The sequence below is a fragment of the Microcaecilia unicolor genome, chromosome 8, assembly GCF_901765095.1.
Source record: "Microcaecilia unicolor chromosome 8, aMicUni1.1, whole genome shotgun sequence".
In the NCBI taxonomy this organism is placed as follows: Eukaryota; Metazoa; Chordata; class Amphibia; order Gymnophiona; family Siphonopidae; genus Microcaecilia; species Microcaecilia unicolor.
Window position 1 is genome coordinate 90,853,849 of NC_044038.1, and position 22,178 is coordinate 90,876,026.

General features: G+C 47.8%; 1 protein-coding gene across 3 annotated transcripts in view; it reads left to right on the forward strand.

Moving 5' to 3' along the window:
• The window catches only part of LOC115476473 (CD276 antigen-like), a 174,961-nt gene that overhangs the window by 48,122 nt on the left and 104,661 nt on the right, over positions 1 to 22,178 (forward strand). For all 3 annotated transcript variants that reach the window (XM_030212868.1, XM_030212869.1, XM_030212867.1), the window contains 2 exons: positions 15,018 to 15,374; positions 16,949 to 17,245. In XM_030212868.1, the coding sequence (XP_030068728.1) occupies positions 15,018 to 15,374; positions 16,949 to 17,079 (488 nt within the window). In that variant the 3' untranslated portion in view covers positions 17,080 to 17,245. The remainder of the gene's footprint in view (positions 1 to 15,017; positions 15,375 to 16,948; positions 17,246 to 22,178) is intronic.

Below are 22,178 nucleotides of genomic sequence, written 5' to 3' on the forward strand. Positions count from 1 at the left end.
CCCCCCCCCGTATCCATATAAAGCAATAATTCTCTCTCTCCTCTCCTCCATCGAAGTCCAGCATTTCTCCTCTCTCTCTCTGCCAACCCCTCCATCCATCCATGTCGAGCAATTCTCCTCTATCTCCTGCTCTCCTCTCCATCCATTTCCAGCATTTTTCCTCTTCCCTGCCTTCCCATCCATGTGCATCTCCTTCCTCTCTTCCCTCCCCTCCATCCATGTCCAGCATGTCTCCTCTGTCCCCTTCTCTCCCCTCTCATCCATGTCCAACGATTCTCCTCTCTTCCCTGTCCTCCCCTCCCATCCATGTCCAGCGATTCTTCTCTGCCCCCTGTCCTCCCCTGCCATCCATGTCCAGCGATTCTTCTCTGCCCCCTGTCCTACCCTGCCATCCATGTCCAGCAATTCTTCTCTGCCTCCTGTCCTCCCCTGCCATCCATGTCTAGCGATTCTTCTCTGCCCCCTGTCCTCCCCTGCCATCCATGTCCAGTGATTCTTCTCTGCTCCCTGTCCTCCCCAGCCATCCATGTCCAGTGATTCTTCTCTTCTCTGCCCTCCTCTCCCTACCATCCAGCGATTGTCCTCTCTCCCCTCCCCTCCATGTCCAGCAATTCTCTCTTCCCTCCCCTCCCATCCATGTCCAGCGATTCTCCTCTCTTCCCTGCCCTCCCCTCCCATCCATGTCCAGCAATTCTCTCTTCCCTGCCCTCCCCTCCATGTCCAGCGATTCTCCTCCCTTCCATGTCCAGCAATTCTCTGTACCCTGCACTCCCCTCCCACCCATGTCCAGCGATTCTCCTCTCTTCCCTGCCCTTCCCATCCATGTCCAGCAATTCTCCTCTCCCCTGCCCTCCCCTCCCATCCATGTCCAGCGATTCTTCTCTCTCTCTTGCCCTCCCCTCTCCCATGTCCAGCGATTCTCCTCTCTCCCCTGCCCTCCCCTCTCCCATGTCCAACGATTCTCCTCTCCCCTGCCCTCCCCTCTCCCATGTTCAGCGATTCTCCTCTCTCCCCTGCCATTCCCTCTCCCATGTCCAGCGATTCTCCTCTCTCCCCTGCCCTCCCATCCATGTCCATCTATTCTCCTCTCTCCCTTGCCCTCCCCTTTCCCATGTCCAGCGATTCTCCTCTCTCCCCTGTCCTTCCCTCGCCTATGTCCAGTGATTCTGCTCTCTCCCTTGCCCTCCCCTCTCCCATATCCAGCGATTCTCCTCTCTCCCCTGCCCTCCCCTCTCCCATGTCCAGCGATTCTCCTCTCTCCCCTGTCCTTCTCTCGCCTATGTCCAGCGATTCTGCTCTCTCCCTTGCCCTCCCTTGTCCCATATCCAGCGATTCTCCTCTCTCCCCTGCCCTCCCCTCTCCCATGTCCAGCGATCCTCTCCTCTCCCATGTCCAGCGATTCCCCTCTCTCCCCTGCCCACCCCTCTCCCATGTCCCACTTCCACTCCACTCTCTACCGAAGTTGCAGCGGTGAACTGGCCGGCGGTGTTAGTAAAAGCAGCAAGCAGGCAGGCTCAATTCCGTCCTTCGCTTCCCTGCCCTCTCAGCGTCCCGCCCGCCCTCGCGGAAAGGAAATGACATCAGAGGAAGGCGGGACACAGAGAGGGCAGGGAAGCGAAGGACGGAGTTGAGCCTGCCTGCTTGCTGCTTTTACTAGCGCTGCCCGCCAGTTCACCGCTGCGATTTTGGTAAATACTTAAAGGGGGCAGAAATGTCGGGGAGCTGCCAGACCGGAAAAAAAAAGGTGCCAGTACACCGTAACTGCACAAAAAAAACACTGATTATATGTGGCCTATTAGTCAATGGGGGTGCTAAAGAGAGAGAAAGTCATTGCTGATCCCCTCTGTTCCCATGCTGGTTGAATCTGTGAAAGGAATTTTGTTTGTGCAGTACAACTTTAAGCATATGTCATGCAAACACTTTCACACGTATCTCAGAAGCCAGCCAAAGTTGTTGAGGGATATGCGCTCTTTAGATAATTATCCTTGTGTTCAGACTCGGTCAAACTCAAATCCTGTAGTACTGTAAGTCACTGTTTGTTGTGTGTTCATTAACTAAAGGCTACAATAAAATATTTCTTTAGCAAAGATATTAACCATTTTTATTTTTTCTGTCCTCTTTTTTTTGTCTCCACAAATATGGTAACTCTACTCCTTTTATTTCCTGGTTTACATAATATTACTTCCAGGCCAGATTTTCTGACACATCAAGCCCACACACACAGCAGTGCCTTAATACAAAGCAGGGATATTTTAGTTAATGAAAATAAGAATGAAAATTATTAATCATTAGTTCATGAGAACTAGAAATGAAAGTAAAATTATTTTCAAAATGAAAACTGAATAAGAATAGAAAATGTACTCTCCCCAATAGAATTGAGGCAGCATGGGCAGAGAAATTATATGGTATTTAACTTTTTAGTCTTGCAAGTGATGGAGGAATGCCATATGGTTTAGATTATTTAGAATGTCTAGCTTTTGCTAGGCTAGAGGTTAGAAAGGTCAGAGAGAGAAACTTTCTTTGACCCTTTGTGAGTGATGGATGGTTAAGGCTAGTTCATAGGTATTAGTTTACCACATATGGATACCATTATGAGCCAGGCATATTGTAGTTTTAAAAGGATTAGTTTAAAATGCTGCTTAGAAGAAAATAGTTAGATTTAAGAAGTTCTTGATAGATGTAGATTATGTCTTATAAGGAATTTGATTTCTGCTTATTTTAGAATATGTTTTATTCTGTGTAATTAATAATTCTATGTAGAATATCTTTTTAATCCAGTGTTATATCTTTGCCTGACTTTTCAAGTAAGACTGCAGTTGAAAAGGTCATCATCTGGTTTGAATTATCCACAGTCCTAGCTAGTTCAATGTATGAAGCTAATAGGTGAAAGAGGTCAGAAAAAGTCAACTTACTTCCTTGATGGATTATAGCAAAATGTAAGACTGGCCCCTTAGCCCCTCAATGAACCTAAGTTAGTATGAAGTTGATTGGGAAACTGATTATGTGAATAATAATAAAATGCAAGAGTTCTGGTGCCCCATTGTCTAGCGTGAGAGGCCCCAGGTCATAGGTCAGTTTAGAAAATATCAAACCTATGTAACTGATATTTTGGAATAAATGTATACAGATGATTGGTTCAGACAGGGTAATCAATCTATTCTTTACCATCTGGAAAGTAAGGGGGGCTAGGAGGGGGTTTAAAACTGTATATAACTGGGAGCAGAAGCAGCTTACGTCAGAAGAAGGAGAGAAGAGAACTGAAGAGGACAGACAGAAGCCACAAGATCCAGAGAGCTGAGAAAGAGAAGAAGAGACTTAGTGCTGATGTCCTACTTTGTTTGCTGGCAAATAAAGAAGATTTCTCTCTCATTCTGGTGTGTGCTGTTTGACTCCTGAAGTACCACAGATTCTGCTAACACTAGTGGTAATTCCTGCAACAGAATAAGAACTACAACTGATATTTTTTCTGGAGGAAAGAATGAAAATGTTTACACAGTGACTTTGTATGCATGAGATATGCTTCCAATTTATTTATTTTACTGCTGGCTCATCAGACAGGTTGGAAGACCCACTTAGGACTCAGGCCCACGCATCAGCAGCGCTCCTTTAGCGATCCCAAGTCCCACCAGCTGAAGACCCTTCCTCTCCTCCCCCCCCAGTGGTGCTGAAAACAACAGCCTTCTGCTTCGGCAGTCTTCTGCAACTCCCTGAACTGCCAACGCTGGCAACTGTACATTCCCACCTGTGACTATGCCACTGATGGTTAGGTAAATCAGGGGCATAGTTAGCAGATTTTGGTTGGGCACCAAATGTTCTGTCCTCCATCCCTCCCCCCCCCCCCCCCCCCCCCCAGTCCACCGCTCCTACCTGAGCTGTCAGGGATCCCAAGCTCCACCAGCTGACAACTACCCTGGATGGCACTGAAAACGCTGCTCTCCACCTCAGCAGACTGCTGCTGCTTTCTGAACCTACAACGCCGGCATCTACTTAGTTTTTGCACACACTCTGAAAACTAAACATGTGCAGTTGCCAGTATTGGCAGTTCAGGAAGCTTGATGTTTTTTTAAATTTGTGGGCTTTGGCCTGTTTGTGCTATTGGTTTGGTTGTACACTGGAGCTATGTTTGTTATTATGTTTGTTTTGCTTACAAACTAAAATTATTTGTAATGAGTTTGTGAACTCAATAAAAACTAAAATTTTGGAAGAGGACTGAATAAAAACTAGAATTAAGATTGTTGTCTGAACTAGAATAAAATAATTATAAAAACGATATGTTTTCTAACTAAATAAGAATTAGAGCTAAAATTTTATGCTGAACTAAAATATCACTGATACAAAGTTCATGCGCTGAAACCACAGTCTCCCTTTTCCAATACTGCCCAGCTTTACCAGACCTTCCTTGTTAAGCATCTCGTTCTCTGTGGGACCCTTTTATTAAGCAGTGGTAAGCCTACCCCCATGGCAATCTGGAAATACTGCCGGCCCAACGCAGGCGCCAGCGATAGTTCCACCCCCAACATGCGACATTTCCGGCGCTAGTGGAAATATTTGAAAAATATTTCCATGGGAGTTAGCACGAGAGCCCTTAACCACCACTCAATGAGTGTCAGTAAGTGCTTCCAAAAAAATGGCCACATGGAAAGTGCAAACTTACCACACAGCCATTTCATTTCTGGCCATTTTACCTGCTGCAGTAAAAGGGGCCCTAGCGCATAGCAAAAATGTCTGCCGTTGCTAGCACAGGACCCCTTTTTCCGCAGCTTAATAAAAGGGCCCCTGTATGTTGTGCCCTGGCTGTGTGCATGTGTCCTCTAAGAGGACAAACCTCTCTTTTTAAATTCCTCTCATAGCATGAAATGTGTTAGTAATCAATCACCTGGGAGCTGCTAATTAGCCCCTCATCCCAGTTTCCTCACACCTGCCATTTCCAACTACAGCCATACTGCCTGCTGGGAAATGTACTTCAGCTTTCTCCAAGAAGCCTATATTTTACTCTTCTTATGCTTAAGAAGTGGAAGTTAACACTAACTTTTTACCTTAACTTTGTCACATAAGTGCTGCTTGTCATAGGATGCACTAAAGACCAGCTGCAGTCAAAGCAAAACAGATCCCAACAGCCACACCAACTCAAAGATCCATCAGCACCTACTATTACCTACAAGAAGAGTGGGCCGTTTTCCAAAATAGCACATTTACCCGTGTAAATGGCTTTTCAAAATTTCCCTCAATATAGAGATACACATGCACACAATTTAAAAATATGAGGTCTAATTATGCATTTTTATAGGATTGTTGTGGGCTATTAGAAAAATCATGTGAGTTGGACCTGAAAATTAATGGAATTGGATGGGATGGGGTGGGGTGGGGTGGGAGGGATGTTGAAGGCTTGCCTAGGACACCCAGTACCATTGCACTGGCCCTGAGTGATGACAGAAAGTAAAGTATCATACTTACCCACAGGATTGATGTCTCCTGTTTGTTTGTTTCTTTCTCTTCAGGTTCTCCTTTTGCACACTGTCTGATCCTCTGTTGGCAGCCCTTGTTTTCCTCCATAATCCTTGTGTTTGTAGAGCTTTAAAAGTATATGGCCAGAGGAATTCCCTGACCTCCTCTCCCTGCTTCATTCTGTGCCTTCACTGCACACACTAGCCCAAGCCCTTCTCTCTTTTCCAAGGACTTCTCTCTTTTCCTAGGACTTCTCTCAGTCTACCACATGCTCAACCTCTCTGGACTAGGTAAGCAGGAGTCACCCAGAGTTTGGGTCCTACCTCCTATCACTGGGGTCTTCATCATGAAGTCTTCCTAGCTGCAGCGTTACTCTTCATTTCTCCTGGATGTGGTATCTTTCCCGCTGATACCTTCCTGTTCCTTCTTTAGGCAAATTGTGCCCCAGGGGTTAGTGTGGTTCAGATTAAAATCCCATTGCTTCACACCATCGTCTCCTATGAGTATCAAGTCCCACACTTGGCCCTTCCATTTTTCTCTTCTTTTCTTTGGTCTCTGAGTTAGGGAAACCAAGGTCCTGGTGGGCTCTGGCATTTGTAATGGACTCCCCTTGGGAAGAATGGAAGGAAGGAAGATCTCAGGCAGTTAGGTACACCCATGTTTACACTTCCCTCCAGTTCCTAAGGAATACCTGTGAGGATCCTTTCCATGACAAATCTATCTCATGTATATTCATTGTAATCCCCAATACCTGAGCTCACATTACTTTTAGGGGTTACCCTATATAATCCAATATCTTCCAATTAAGTAACCACTATAAAAAATTTTTTATGCAAAACCTATGTTTATTTTCTATATAAATATATACCACATTAATTTTTATTAATTTTTAGCATATCCTACTTTCCCATACCACACATCATTCATACCATACTACTTCATACTTATTTTCATTTATATTCACAGAACTTCAAGATCGTAAACCTCACTTATATCTAGTACATTATTTCACTGTTATCTAGTGGTTTGTTAATTCACATATGAACTTAATGTCTGAGTTCCTCAGTACGCGTTCTTAACTTCAGTCTTTCAATTCTACCAGTAATAATGTTTGAAACTAGATATATTAGTGCTGTCCTCTGTTTCACTGTAACATAGTAACATAACATAGTAGATGACGGCAGAAAAAGACCTGCATGGTCCATCCAGTCTGCCCAACAAGATAAACTCATTGTCGCATCCGCCGGTGGTTCTTCTGTTGGGCACGGGAGCCGGGGTCCTTCGCTGCGGGAGCCGGTCCTCCGGGGGCGGCGGCGGCGGCGTGGAGCTGGGGCTTACCGCGGCGGGGGTCGCCCGGCCCGGGTTCAGGGTCTCGGGCCGGCAATCGCGACCGCCGGACTCGCGGTCGCCGGCGGTGAGGGCAGTGCGCGTGTTAGTGGGAAGTTTAACGCCAAGACGCGATGGCCGGCGTCTTTTTCTCTTACAGGGGCCAGTACCCGTAGCGCCGCCTCTGGAGAGTTGGATTGGGGGGCTGGTGCCGTGTTCCCGCCTGGAGGATCTGGGAGAGCCAATCAGGGGAGTTCTGCTAGTGGCCGGATGCTGATTGGTCGACTATGTCGGCGGGGGCTGGGCGGCTGAGGCTATTTAAGGAGTAGACCTGGGATAAGACTTTGCTTCAGGTTCTGTTTCCCGAGGCCAGTCTCTGTGTGTTCCAGTGTTTGGTTTGTTCTCCTGGTTCTCCTGGTTTGACCTTGGCTCTGTTTCTTGGACTTTGCTGCCAGCTGCCTGCCCTGACCTTTCGCCTGGTTCGACTTCGCTGTGGACTTTCTGCCCTGACCTGTTGCCAGTTTTTCTTTGCTGTGAGCTGCCTGCCTATCCGGTTGCCTGGTTTGGTCTCCTTTGGGGTTCCCTCCTGTTCTCCTGGTTCCTGGGTCCAGTTCGGGTCAGCTTGTCAACCCCGCGGTACCGGAAGTCCCGTTGGCCGCCTGCAGCTGAGGGCTCAACCCTCGGTGAACGGCGGTCACCGCGGGTGAAGACTTGGGGTTGCATGGCTGTCCTCTGAGGTCCTTCGGGGCTTTGCGGGACCTAAGGGCTCACCATCTCGTCAGATAAGACACTCGTATGTGTATACCTTACCTTGATTTGTACCTGCCTTTTTCAGGGCACAGACCATACAAGTCTGCCCAGCAGTATTTCCCGCCTCCCAACCACCAGTCCCGCCTCCCATCACTGGCTCTGGCACAGACCGTATAAGTCTGCCCTCCACTATCCTCGCCTCCCAACCACCAACCTCTTTTCCCCCACCTGCTCCGCCACCCAATTTTGGCTAAGCTTCTGAGGATCCATTCCTACTGCACAGGATTCCTTTATGCATATCCCACGCATGTTTGAATTCCGTTACCGTTTTCATCTCCACCACCTCCCGCGGGAGGGCATTCCAAGCATCCACCACCCTCTCCGTGAAAAAATACTTCCTGACATCTTTTTTGAGTCTGCCCTCCTTCAATCTCATTTCATGTCCTCTCGTTCTACCGCCTTCCCATCTCCGGAAAAGATTTTTTTGCGGATTAATATCTTTCAAGTATTTGAACGTCTGTATCATATCACCCCTGTTCCTCCTTTCCTCCAGGGTATACATGTTCAGGTCAGCAAGTCTTTGCTCATACGTCTTGGAATGCAAATCCCATACCATTCTCGTAGCTTTTCTTTGCACCGCTTCCATTTTTTTAACATCCTTTGCAAGGTACGGCCTCCAAAACTGAACACAATACTCCAGGTGGGGCCTCACCAACGACTTGTACAGGGGCATCAATACTTCCTTTCTTCTGCTGATCACACCTCTCTCTATACAGCCTAGCAACCTTCTCGCTACGGCCACCGCCTTGTCACACTGTTTCGTCGCCTTCAGATCCTCGGATACTATCATCCCAAGATCCCTCTCCCCCTCAGTACCTATCAGACTCTCACCAACTAACACATAAGTCTCTCGTGGGTTTCTACTCCCTAAATGCACCACTTTGCATTTCTTTGCATTGAATTTTAATTGCCAAACCTTAGACCATTCTTCTAGCTTCCTCAGATCCCTTTTCATGCTTTCCACTCCCTCCCGGGGGTCCACTCTGTTGCAAATCTTAGTATCATCCGCAAATAGGCAAACTTTACCTTCTAATCCTTCGGCAATGTCACTCACAAATATATTGAACAGAATCGGCCCCAGCACCGATCCCTGAGGCACTCCACTACTCACCTTTCCCTCCTCCGAGCGAACTCCATTTACCACCACCCTCTGTCGTCTGTCCGTCAACCAGTTCCTAATCCAGTTCACCACTTCGGGACCTATCTTCAGCCCATCTAGTTTATTTAAGAGCCGTGTCAAAAGCTTTGCTAAAATCTAAGTAGATTACGTCTATAGCACGTCGATGATTCAATTCTCCAGTTACCCAATCAAAGAATTCAATGAGATTCGTTTGGCACAATTTCCCTCTGGTAAAACCAAATTGTCTCGGATCTTGCAACTTGTTGACTTCTAGGAAATTCACTATCCTTTCCTTCAGCATGGCTTCCATTACTTTTCCAATAACCGAAGTGAGGCTTACCGGCCTGTAGTTTCCAGCTTCTTCCCTATCACCACTTTTGTGAAGAGGTACCACCTCCGCCGTTCTCCAGTCCCTCAGAACCTCTCCCGTCTCCAAGGATTTATTAAACAAATCTTTAAGAGGACCCGCCAGAACCTCTCTGAGCTCCCTCAATATTCTGGGGTGGATCCCGTCCGGTCCTATGGCTTTGTCCACCTTTAGCTTTCCAAGTTGTTCCGTGAACGGTGCTATATCCATTCCATTCTCAGGTGTACTTTTGCCAGTCCCTCGCGGTCCTTCTCCAGGATTTTCTTCAGTGAAAACAGAACAAAAGTATCTATTTAGCAAATTGGCTTTTTCTTCATCATTATCTACATAGTGGTTCGCTGTATCTTTTAGTCTTACAATTCCCTTTTTAGTTATTCTTCTTTCACTAATATACCTGAAGAAATTTTTGTCGCCCCTCCTTACATTTCTAGCCATTTGTTCTTCCGCTTGCGCCTTCGCCAGACGTACCTCTCTCTTGGCTTCTTTCAGTTTCATCCGGTATTCCTCCCCGTGTTCCTCTTCTTGAGATTTTCTATATTTCTGGAACGCTAACTCTTTAGCCTTTATTTTCTCAGCCACTTGCTTGGAGAACCATATTGGTTTCCTTTTTCTCTTGCTTTTATTTACTCTCCTTACATAAAGGTTTGTGGCCCTATTTATTACTTCTTTCAGCCTGGACCACTGCCCTTCCACTTCATGTTCGTCCTCCCAGCCCATCATCTCCTTCCTCAGGTATTCCCCCATTTTACTAAAGTCAGCACGCTTGAAATCCAGGACTTTGAGTTTAGAGTGGCCACCCTCCACTTCAGCCGTTATATCAAACCAAACCGTTTGATGGTCACTGCTTCCCAGGTGTGCACCCACTCGGACATTTGACACACTATCACCATTTGTGAGCACCAGATCCAGCATCGCTCCCTCCGTTGTGGGTTCCGTCACCATATGTCTGAGCAGAGCACTTTGGAAAGCATCCACGATCTCTCTACTTCTTTCCGATTTGGCAGACGGAACCTTCCAATCTACATCCGGCAGATTGAAATCTCCCATCAACAGAACCTCTTTTTTCTTTCCTAATTTTTGAATATCTGCGATCAGATCTTTATCTAGTTCCTCTAATTGTGTCGGGGGTCTGTAGACAACACCCACATGGACAGAGGTTCTATCCTCTCTATTTAAGGTGATCCATATCGCTTCTTCTTTTTCCCAGGTCCCTGTCATTTCAGTTGCCATGATATCATTCCTCACATACAGAGCTACTACTCCACCTTTACGACCCTCTCTATCCTTCCTAAATAGATTATAGCCTGGTATGCTTGCATCCCATTCGTGGGAACCGTTGAGCCGTGTTTCTGTGATTGCAACAACATCTAAGTCTGGATTTATATTACAACAAGGAAAGTTTTTTATATTCTAGGGCAATTTTGAAAGTTAAATCATTTGAAAATTCTTTGACCAGACTGTACCAATTCTGGTCCCATCCAGAATGGTGAAAGGAAGCGTTTAAGAGGTTAGTTCCGGGAGCGACTGAGGGCGGGGGGAGCCGGCGATCGAGGGGGGGGAGGGAGCCGGCGATCTCGGGGGGGGGGCGACCTCAGGTGGGGGGGGGGGGGGCACCCGATGTTTCCCCGAAAAATAAGGCCTCCCCTGCTAGGTCTTATTTTCGGGGGAGGCCTTATATTTTCAAATTGCAGCAAGACCTCTACTAGGTCTTATTTTCGGAGGATGTCCTATTTTCAGGGAAACACGGTATTTCCCTTATCAATGTGGACCTCAAAATACTTGCTCGAATTCTGGCGGATCGGCTTACGCCCTTTATGAGTACTTTGATTGGTGCACACCAAGTAGGATTTATGAAAAATAGGAACTCAGTCCTTAATGTACGGAGGGTACTTTTGACAATTGCACACTGCCAAGCAAGGGATCTGGACCTCTTACTTGTTAGTCTAGACGCCGAAAAGACGTTTGATAAAGTACGGTGGAGGTACCTATTCCAAGTATTGGGCTACATAGGAATGGGGGGATGTTTTTTAGATGCAGTAAAGGTGCTTTATAGGGAACCCGTAGCTAGAATTTTAGTCAATGAGTCAAAATCCCCTCCGTTACATATTAGAGCAGGAGCCAGACAAGGGTGTCCCCTTTCTCCCTTTTTATTTTTGTTATATTTGGAGCCCTTATTACGTACTATTGAGATTGACCCAGATATTACGGGGGTTCAGTTACCAACTCACCCGGTAAAGGTTTTGTCCTTTGCGGACAATATATTTCTGACCTTGACTGACCCTCAGAATTCTCTCGCTAGAGTCTTGGCAGCTATAGATGAGTTTGGGCTATATTCGGGACTGTCCTTAAACCTAACAAAAATCTGTTGCCCTGCCTTCCAGGGTGGGGATACGTTTAGATTGGGGGAATCCTTTTCCACTCCAGTGGGTGCAAGAGGAGGTGACTTATCTGGGGGTGAGGATCCCAATTGATCTTGGTTCCCTATATGAGCGGAACATGGCACACTTAAAGAGGAGGGTGGCGCAGTTTTTGTTGAACTGGCGGGATTTGCCTATTTCTTTGATGGGTAGGGTAACACTCTACAATATGGTCTTGTTTCCCGTGTGGATATATGCTTATCAAAGTTTGCCCATGTTCCTGACCTCTAAAGATGACAAATGGTTGAGGACGAAATTAAATTTGTTTTTGTGGCAAGGAAAAAGGGCACGCATGACCATTAGTAAAGCAACTCTACCAAAAATCCAGGGAGGGTTGGGATTGATGGACCTACATATATTTTCTGTGGCCAGTGGCATGCGTCACATTTCAGATTGGTTCCGTGCCACTAATCATTTTTCCCTCACGGCTGCTGAAACTAGCTGGTTTGAACCCTTGCATTTTACAAGCTGGCTTCACCAGGGGAAGGGGCAACTTCCGAATTTGGGTATGGCTTCCTCTATACTCTGCCCCTTGCGACAGACATGGAGGTGGCTTTGCAAATTCTTTACTTTAAACAAATCAGTGTCCCCATTGCTTTCCATAAGAGGTAATCCGGAGTTTCCGGTGGGAGATACCTCCAGAACTTTTCGGGACTGGAAGACCAAGGGTATTTCCTATCTGAGCCATGTGGTATCAGAACAGGGAGGGATGAAAACATTGTCAGAAATTAGTGGAGAGTTTCACTTGGAAAAAAGGGACCCCTTTGCATTCATACAGTTAAGCCATTATGTTAACTCATTACCTAAGAAAGATTTATCAGTAACAGTGTGGGAATGTTTTAATACAATGTTCGCGCTTGATGCGCAGAGTAAGATTCCGTTGAAGTATTTCCATGCTCATTTAACAGAGCATTTACAATCAACAGACTTCACCCGGATGGCGCAACAATGGACTAGAGAATTGGCCTTCTCGGTAAATTCGGAAAGTATCAAAAACACCTTGATAGGTACTTACAAACTGACAGAAAACGCTTGTTGGTGGGAATTACAGTATAAGTTCATGTTTCGTCTATATGTGTCGCCGAGAAGAGCGTTCCGGGCCACACTGCGAGATTCAGACACCTGCCCTAAGTGTGGGAAAGCCAATGCAAATCTGGGCCACATGTTTTGGACCTGTCCAGGTATTCAGAAGTTTTGGAGACTTTTAGCGTTGCAGTTACTCGATGTGGGGAATGCGGTGGCCGTATTTCTCCAGGACAGTGTTTGGTGATTACAACATACGGGGGGCTGGCCCGGTCCGGTTTCTCGTTTGTTCCTGCATAAAGCTCTGCTGATGGCAAAAAAAATAATTTTACAACCCTGGTTGACTTTGGACTTTCCAACAGTATCACAATGGCACTTGCTGATGATCTACATTTTGCTCATTTGAACGTAGTGTATTACTGATCTCGCAGGACCAAGGGGAGAACAAATTCTGCTCAGTTTGGGCAACCTTTTTTGGGACACAACTTGACCTCCAGTAGCTCGTAGTAGAGTGTTAAATTCCTGAAGTGGGTGGGGGGGGGGGGGGAGGGAGTTTGGGGGAGGAGGGAGGAAGGTGGGGGGGGAGGTTGAAAATGTTACAAAATGTTGACCAATGTTATCTAAACTGAACAAGGGTATGTTTGGTATTGTACTGTATCTCTGTAATGATAAGTATTGCCCTGTTTTGTGTATTGTCAATAAACATGAGTTAAAAAAAAAGTTGCCTGCCTACCTGCTACATTTAGGTCAATGGCAGGGGTAAATGTACACTAATATCCCAAAAGAGGGCAATTCTAGAACCAGATGTCTATAATTAAGTGCCTCTTCCATAAATGTAGGTGCCTACTTTCCTTATATAGTAGCCTAACAGGGTAGATACGTACCTATAAGTTAGGAGTGAGCACTTATGCTAGCCATAAAGTTGACTTCAGTGTGTGTGCCTAGCTGGACTTACACACATAAACTAGTGTCCACTCAGGATCCGCTTGGACTCCATCCATGTGTGTGCTCACCGGATATGCACAATATTTACAGAATTGTATAAATAATGTGATTAATATATATTCAACTAGAGAGAAAACAAGATACCCAATGTATTACTCAGATCGTTCATAAGCAACTATAGGCCGACTTCTTCAAAATAAATCCTTCCGATGAAAGCCCCCATTATAAACACGCTAGGAATGCCCATCTCTTTAACTCCGGTAGCGTTCCCTCCACCTATAATCCTGGACCCAACCTCGCATCAGCTCTCTACCAATAGATACAGGGTTGGCCCAACCCGGTAAGCGGGATAAGCACCGCAGGGGTGCGCCTGCTTTCAAGGGCGCTGCATCATGCATAGTATCCCCCCCCCCCCCCCCCCCGGAACCGGAAGCTCCCAGCCAGAATACAGCCCGCTGTGTCCCGACCTCTTCTCCCATCTCCCACAACAGATGCTCTTCGCCTGCCCCTCGCCTTCCTACATGCCGCCCAGAATTAAAGTAATCTTACCAGGGTCCCAGCAGCAGCAGTGGAAAGGCAAGCAGGCCTCGGCGAGTCGGTGCTTCACCGGGCTGCCTTCCCTTCTCTTGGCTCTCAGCTCTGTCCTCTGGTCCCCGCCCTCATTTCTTGTTTCCGCAAGGGCAGGACCAGAGGCAGAGCTGAGAGCCAAGAGAAGGAAAGGCAGCCCGCTGAAGCGCCGACTCGCCAAGCCTGCTCGCCTTTCACTGCTGCCGCCGGGACCCTGGTAAGATGATTTGTAAATTCTGGGCGGCATGCAGGAAGGCGAGGGGCAGGCGAAGCACTGTTGTGGGAGTGGGAGAAGAGGTCGGGCTGGAACTAACTCGAGTCAGAGGGAGGGCATAACAGTCTTGTGCTGTGAAATTGTCCTCATAAGCTATATCCTTATAGACTGACTATACTGTTTGCGTAGCCATATATTCAACTGATTTCTTCCCAGATCACTGCTGTTAAACCCTGTTACGCAGGATTTGTAATTGGAAAAAGAACACCATTGTGGAATAACAAAGGAGTGGACATTGTTGGGTACAGTGAAACAGGACAGCACTAATTAATATATCTAGTTTCAAACATTATTACTGGTGGAATTGAAAGACTGAAGTTAAGAACGCGTACTGAGGAACTCAGACATTAAGTTCATATGTGAATTAACAAACCACTAGATAACAGTGAAATAATGTACTAGATAGGTATGAATGGTATGAATGATGTATGGTATGGGAAAGTAGGATATGCTAAAAATTAATAAAAATTAATGTATATATTTATATAGAAAATAAACATAGGTTTTGCATAAAGATTTTTTATAGTGGTTACTTAATTGGATGATGTATATTCATTGTGGATATCCTGAAAATCTGACTGGCTGGGTGTGCTCCAAGGACTGGGTTGAGAAGCACTGCCTTAGGCCACCACTTATTTGCCTAATCATGGAAGAACTTGCTGTGCTACCTAGTGCTTCATTAGTACTTTTGGTATTAACCTCATTCTCCGCTTCATGGTGCAGGGAATTTGCTGAGTCCAATTACAGTCACCCCAGCACTATACGGCAGTGACATGACACTAGACTGTAACTTTCTCCCCGCGTCTATGCTGAATGATCAGTTCTTGGTGGTTACGTGGCAGCACAGCCAGGAAGGCCGGGGAGACATGGTGGTGCACAGCTATTATTATGAAAAGGATCAGCTGGACCTGCAGGACAAGGTGTACAGGAATCGGACGCAGCTCTTCCCTGAGAAATTCCCGCAGGGAAATGCGTCCCTGAGATTGATGGACCTCCGACTGGAGGATGGGGGCCTCTACACCTGCACTGTCAACACTCAGATTGGCAGCACCACTTCAAGAATACAACTGGTAATAGCAGGTAAATTTCTCTCTCATCTTTTTGTTTTTCTTTCTGACACACAAGCAACTTCCTCTGGGATTCAAGTCTGAATGTTTCTTTCCCCATCTTTATTTTAATTCCAGCTCTGTCACTGACGCTGCCTGTGACCTTAGGCAAGTCTTTTTCTCCATTCACTCTACTGTAATAGGGTAATAGCATTGTTCCTGTTTCCCTCCTCAATGGAAACGTTCATGTTGGTTAAGCAGCAGAAGTGTTCTGCTAGACCACTGCACACCAATGATGGCTGCATGCCTGCTTCTGAAATATAACCTTGTTCAGCACATTGGTCTCATGCTTAGATGAAAGGCACCTTACTGAATCCCATTAGTATGATTACATGTGAAAACTAACAGAATATTAAGGAAATTATATTTTTATTGTAAAATTTCACCTATATTTTCTCTATTAGATTCTAAGTCTAAAGTATATAATGCCTCTTTGCTGCTGGAGCCCATTTGTTTGCCTGGCCTTATCCTCTTTCTGGTACTGAGGTTTGGGGAAAAATCCCTGACCCTGCCTTCACTCTCACTCACTCTATCTCCTTCCAGAGCCTGAGTAAAGGAAACCCGGCTTCACACTCACTATCTCTATCCTCTTGAGTCCAAGCGATGAGATCCCCAATCCTAACCGCCTTCTGTCTCTTCTCTAGAGACTCAGAGAAGGGATCTCCAGTCCAATGCTGGCTCTCTTCCTGGGTCTCAAGGGTGAGCTCCCTGGTTTCTCCCTTTCATCTATCTGTCTCTATAACTTTGGCTCTGTCTTTGTAGCTGCTTTTATTAACGCTTTGAATGACACCCAATCTATTTCACCTTGCTCTTCCTCATCTTCCCTTCACTTGCATGTCTTTCTTGCAATGTTCTCTTCGATGTTCTCACCACTTTTACTCTGAATGTCTCTAAAACTGAGGTTCACGTCTTTCCCTACTACCATCATATGTCCTGTCATCCTCCTCCACGGATTCTATGATTTTACACACTCTTCCTGCTCCATTTACTCAGGTTGGGTGCTGTCTTATGATGCCTCCCCAGTGATCTAACTTCCAGCTCTCTCTGTCAGCATCTTTTACAAGATTTGGAAATACCATTCTCTCCCATTTAATCTCACATGCTTCCTTACTTTTTAGTTGGAGTATTGTAAATCTATTTGTCTCTATCTAATTTTGTACTTTATCTTCTCAGCTTCTGTTACTTCCCTAGTTCTTCTTTCTTATTCTTTCTATACTGGCTTCCTACCAGATGCCACTATTACTTGACAGTTCTGTTATGTGCAAACAAATATATTCATAGTTTTGCTTCCCTTGCTTTGCTCCTGCTCAAGTCTTTTTTGATTCCTTAATTTCTTCTTGTTGCCTCTCTGTGGAACAAACTATCTCCAAATATCCCATTTACTCCATTTTTATCGGTCTTTAGATCCAAACTCATACTCACTTTGAGATCTTTTTATGAAGCAGTACTACCGATTAGCATGGGCTGAAAGTGAAGAAGCTCACTCAGTTCCCATATTTTATTTACCATTTTTATTCTGACATTTTATTTTCCCATCTTGCCTTTCAGCACCCTACAGGGACCCCCACCTGATCCTTGCCCTCTTGGATCAGCAGCAGAGTTCAATCACCCTTAAGGTCGTGACAGGAGGTGGATACCCGGAAGCCAAGGTCTGGTGGACAAACCAGACAGGGAAGTGACATCATAGTCCCAAATACCACCACTCAGATGCCGGACAGCCAGGGGTTATATAACATCATCAGTCAGCTGCGACAGTGCCCAGGGGCAGCGCACCCAGTGCACATTTGTACGGGCCCACAGCGTCCTGAACAAGAACTTCACGCTCACCAGTGACTCTGATGGCAGGTATGTTACACCGTCTGAGGTCTGCAGAATGATTATCATGGTTAGCTGCTTTTAAGACACTGAGACTTGAAGCATCAATTAAAACAGCTTTAGACATGTCAGAAATGTTTTTAGCAACTTCAGCCATTCCTTCGTTTTATACAAGAAACAGGTAAATATGAGTATGTTAATGGACAGAATCATAGAAATACACAGGGTTAGAAGGGACCATAAGAGGATTTCATGAAGAACACAGAAAATGAGATTCGTTTCTCAAATGTGTGTGGTTCTAATAAAACCTAGGCCAATGTTCATGCAGGAGTGCTCTCACACCAAAGATAATAATGTTTCTCCAATACATCCTTAATTTTATCGGTGGCAGCTTTAACTGTATGTAAGGTAAAAATTATGTATAATCATACCTGATAATTTTTCTTTCCATAATCATAGCTGATCAATCCATTAGACTGGGGGTTGTGTCCATCTACCAGCGGTGGAGATAGAGAGCAAACTTTTTGCCTCCCTATATGTGGTCATGTGCTGCCGGAAACTCTCAGTATGTCGATATCCAAAGCTCCATCAGCAGGACTCAGCACTTAGAGATTACACCACGAAGGGACACTCTGCCCAGCTCACCACAGCCGCCGAAACGGGGGGAGGGGAATTAACCCAGCTCATCCCCACACAAGTGGGGGAGGGGAATCCGTCCAGATCATCCCGCGGAGGGGGGGAGGGGACACCACACCCGCCGGATGCGGGGGGGATCTGGCTTATCCTGCAACCGCAACCGGGGAGGTCCGAGCTGGACGACCCTAACACCGCCGAAGCGGGAGGGGTACAAAGTGCCCTACAGCCGCACGAAGCGGGAGGGAGTGCCGGCAGAATTTATGTCTCAATCCAGCCCCGTAAAACGGAGGGAGAGGAATGCAGCAGCTCACTGTAACACAAAGTCGTCTCAACTCTTGAAGAATCCAAGTGAAAGAAGAACTTGAACACGAAGTCCTCCTTAAGTAACTGAAGGCTAAACTTGAACCTAAAAATTCAAACAGAATATAAACAGTACAGATATCTGGGAGGGCTATGGATGATCAGCTATGATTAATGGAAAGAAAATTATCAGGTATGATTATACATAATTTTACCATTCCATATCATCAAGCTGATCAATCCATAGACTGGTGGGATGTACCGAAGCAGTACTCACCCAGGGCGGGGACATAGAAATCCCTGACCTCAACACTGAAGCTCCAACACCGGGTCTCCGCCCGTGCATGCCACAGTCAAAACGGTAATGCCTTGGAGAATGTATGAGCCGAAGCCCATGTTGCCGCCTTGCATATCTCTTCCAAGGAGACGGATCCGGCCTCTGCCATCGAGGCCGCCTGAGCTCTCGTGGAGTGAGCCTTCAGCTGGATAGGCGGCACCTTCCCCGCGGCCACATAAGCCGCTGCAATGGCTTCCTGACCCATCTTGCCACTGTAGGCTTAGCAGCCTGCAGACCCTTCGAGGACCTGCAAACAGGACAAACAGATGATCCGATTTCCGGAAAATCATTGGTCACTTCCAAGATCGATGATGACTCGTCTCACATCCCGATATTCAAGAGCGGAGTACTCCTCTGGGTAGTCCTCCTACGAAAGGAAGGGAGACAGAGCTGCTGATTCCATGGAAAGCGAGAACCAATCTTGGGCAGGAAGGAAGGCACTGTGCGAATAGTCACTCCTGCCTCAGTGCACTGCAGAAAACGGCTCTCGACATGAGAGCGCCTGGAGCTCGGAAACTCTTTCTGTCTGAAGTGATAGCCACCAAAAAGCTGCTTTCAACATCAGGTCTTTCAGAGATGCCCTCGACAAGGGTTCCAAAGGCGGCTTCTGCAATGCTCTTAGCACCAGGTTGAGATTCCACGCAGGCACCACTGAGTGCAGAGGAGGGCGCAGGTGATTAACTCCCTTGAGAAAGCGCACCACATCTGGCTGCGAAGCCAGGGAAGCACCCTTCAGGCGGCCCCTGAAGCAAGCCAGAGCCGCTACCTGGACTTTAAGGGAACTGAGCGACAGGCCTTTCTCCAGACCTTCTTGCAGGAACGCCAACACTGAAGAAATTGGAGCAGTGAAGGGAGAAAGTGAGCCTGCTTCACACCATGCTGCAAAGATACGCCAAACCCTGGCGTAATCAGTAGAAGTAGAGCGCTTCCTCGCTCTCAGCATAGTGGCGATGACCTTGTCTGAGAAGCCCTTCTTCCTCAGACGCTGCCGCTCAATAGCCAGGCCGTAAGACCAAAGGGAGAGGGATCCTCCATCACCACGGGACCCTGATGTAACAGGCCCTGCTCCACTGACAGCCGCAGAGGATCGTCGACTGAGAGCCTGAACAAGTCCGCATACCAGGGACGTCTGGGCCAATCCGGACCCACCAGGATTAACCTGCCGGGATGCTTTGCCACCCGGTCTAGCACCCTGCCCAACATGGGCCAGGGCGGGAACACATAGAGGAGCTCTTGTGTCGGCCACTGTTGGAGAAGAGCATCTACTCCCAGGGATCGAGGGTCCCGTCCTCTGCTGAAAAAGCGCGGCACTTGGCCATTGGCCGATGACGCCATCAGATCTAGGCTCGGCTGGCCCCAGCGCTTCGTGATGTCCAAGAACGCCTGAGCAGATAGTTGCCACTCTCCGGGCTCCAAGGTATGGCGACTGAGAAAGTCCGCCTTGACATTCATGACTCCGGCAATGTGGGCCGCTGAAAGCTGCTCCAGGTTCGCTTCCGCCCACTGGCAAAGACTCATAGCCTCCTTGGCTAGAGGGGCGCTCTGGTACCTCCCTGGCGGTTGATATAGGCCACAGCCGTGGCATTGTCCGACAGGACCCGTACAGGCTTCAACACGAGTACCGGGATGAACTCCAATAACACCAAGCGAATGGCTCTGAGTTCCAGGAGGTTGATAGACCACTTGCCTCTGCAGGAGACTAGAGCCCCTGCGCTGTCCTTCCCAAGCAGTGGGCTCCCCAGCCCATCAAAGAGGCGTCTGTCGTGACGACAATCCACTCCGGGGTCACCAGAGGCAATCCTGCAGACAACTTGTCTGTCTGCGTCCACCAGCTCAGCGCCTTGCGCACTGCTGGGTCCACGGGAAGGCGCACAGCATAATCCTCCGACATCGGAGTCCAGCGCAGCAGCAGAGATAGCTGTAGTGGTCTCATATGAGCCCTGGCCCAGGGCACTACTTCCATCGTGGCCGTCATAGAGCCCAACAGCTGCACGTAGTCCCAAGCCCGAATAGGAGAGGCTACTAGGAACTAGTCCACCTGAGCCTGAAGCTTGACAATCCGATTGTCTGGCAGGAACACTCTGCCCACTTGGGTGTCGAATCGAACTCCCAGATACACCAGGGACTGAGTCGGGCGCAGCTGGCTCTTCTTCCAGTTGATGATCCATCCCAGGGAGCTCAAAAGAGCAACTACCCGGTCCATAGCTTTGCCGCACTCTGCATAAGAGGGGGCTCGGATCAACCAGTCGTCCAGATAAGGATGGACTTGTACTCCTTCCTTTAGCAGGAAGGCCGCTATGACCCCCATTACTTTGGAAAAGGTCCGCGGAGCAGTAGCCAACCCGAAAGGGAGGGCTCTGAACTGGAAGTGTCGTCTCAGGACTGTAAAACGCAGAAAGCGTTGGAGAGGAGGCCAGATGGGAATATGCAGGTACGCTTCCTTGATGTCCAAGGAAGCCAAGAACTCTCCTGCCTTCACTGCCGCTATAACAGAGCGGAGAGTCTCCATGCGAAAGTGCCTCACTTTCCAGGTCCGATTGACCCCTTTGAGGTCGAGGATAGGCCGGACAGAACCTCCTTTCTTTGGAACCACAAAGTAAATGGAGTAACGTCCCCTGCCAATCTGATTTTTTGGCACCGGAACGACCGCACCCAGGCGGATCAGGTTGTCCAAGGTCTGCTGCACTACCACAGCTTGACCGGAGACTTGCAGGGAGAGAGTACAAACCCGTCTCTTAAGGGTTGGCAGAACTCTAGCTTGTAGCCGTCTCTGATGACTTCCAGCACCCACGCGTCTGAAGTTATAGTGGTCCACTCGCCCAGAAACGAGGACAGCCGTCCTCCAATCTGCACTGGGGCGTGGACCAAGGCCCCGTCATTGGGTACGAGACCCTGGGGGAGGACCGGAGGGAGCACCTCCGGGACGGCGGTCTCTGCGAAAGGAATGCTGCTTGGGGGAGAAATTCCTCTTGAAGGAAGAGGGGGCAGAGGAACCCGACTTGCCCGGGCGGTATGGAGGTATCGGGACGAGTACTAACCCGAGCCCTGACCTCTGGTAATTTCTTGCCCTTAGACGTGCCGAGATCGGTCACGATTTTGTCCAGCTCGACCCCAAAGAGCAGCTTGCCTTTAAAAGGCAATCTAGCCAGGCGGGATTTAGAGGCGTGGTCAGCAGACCAATGTTTCAGCCAAAGCCACCGCCGCGCAGAGACTGTCTGAGCCATGCCTTTAGCTGAGGCTCTCCAGACATCATACAGCAAGTCTGCCAAATAGGCTAAGCCCGATTCCAGGGCCGGCCAATCAGCCCTCAAGGAATGATCCGAGGGGGAAGCCCGCTGCACCCTAGTCCGGCACGCCCTGGCCACATAGGAGCCGCAAACTGAGGCCTGCAAACTTAAAGCAGCTGCCTCCAAGGACGACCTTAAGGCCGCCTCCAATCTTCTGTCTTGGGCGTCCTTTAGGGCCGTGCCACCTTCCACCGGCAACGCCGTTTTCTTAGTCACCGCAGTGATTAAAGAATCCACGGTAGGCCACAGATAGGCCTCACGTTCACTCACAGCCAAAGGATAGAGGCGGGACATAGCCCTAGCCACTTTAAGGCTCGTTTCCGGGACATCCCATTGAGCCGCAATTAAGGTGTGCATGGCATCATGCACGTGGAAGGTTCTAGGCGGGCGCTTCGTCCCCAGC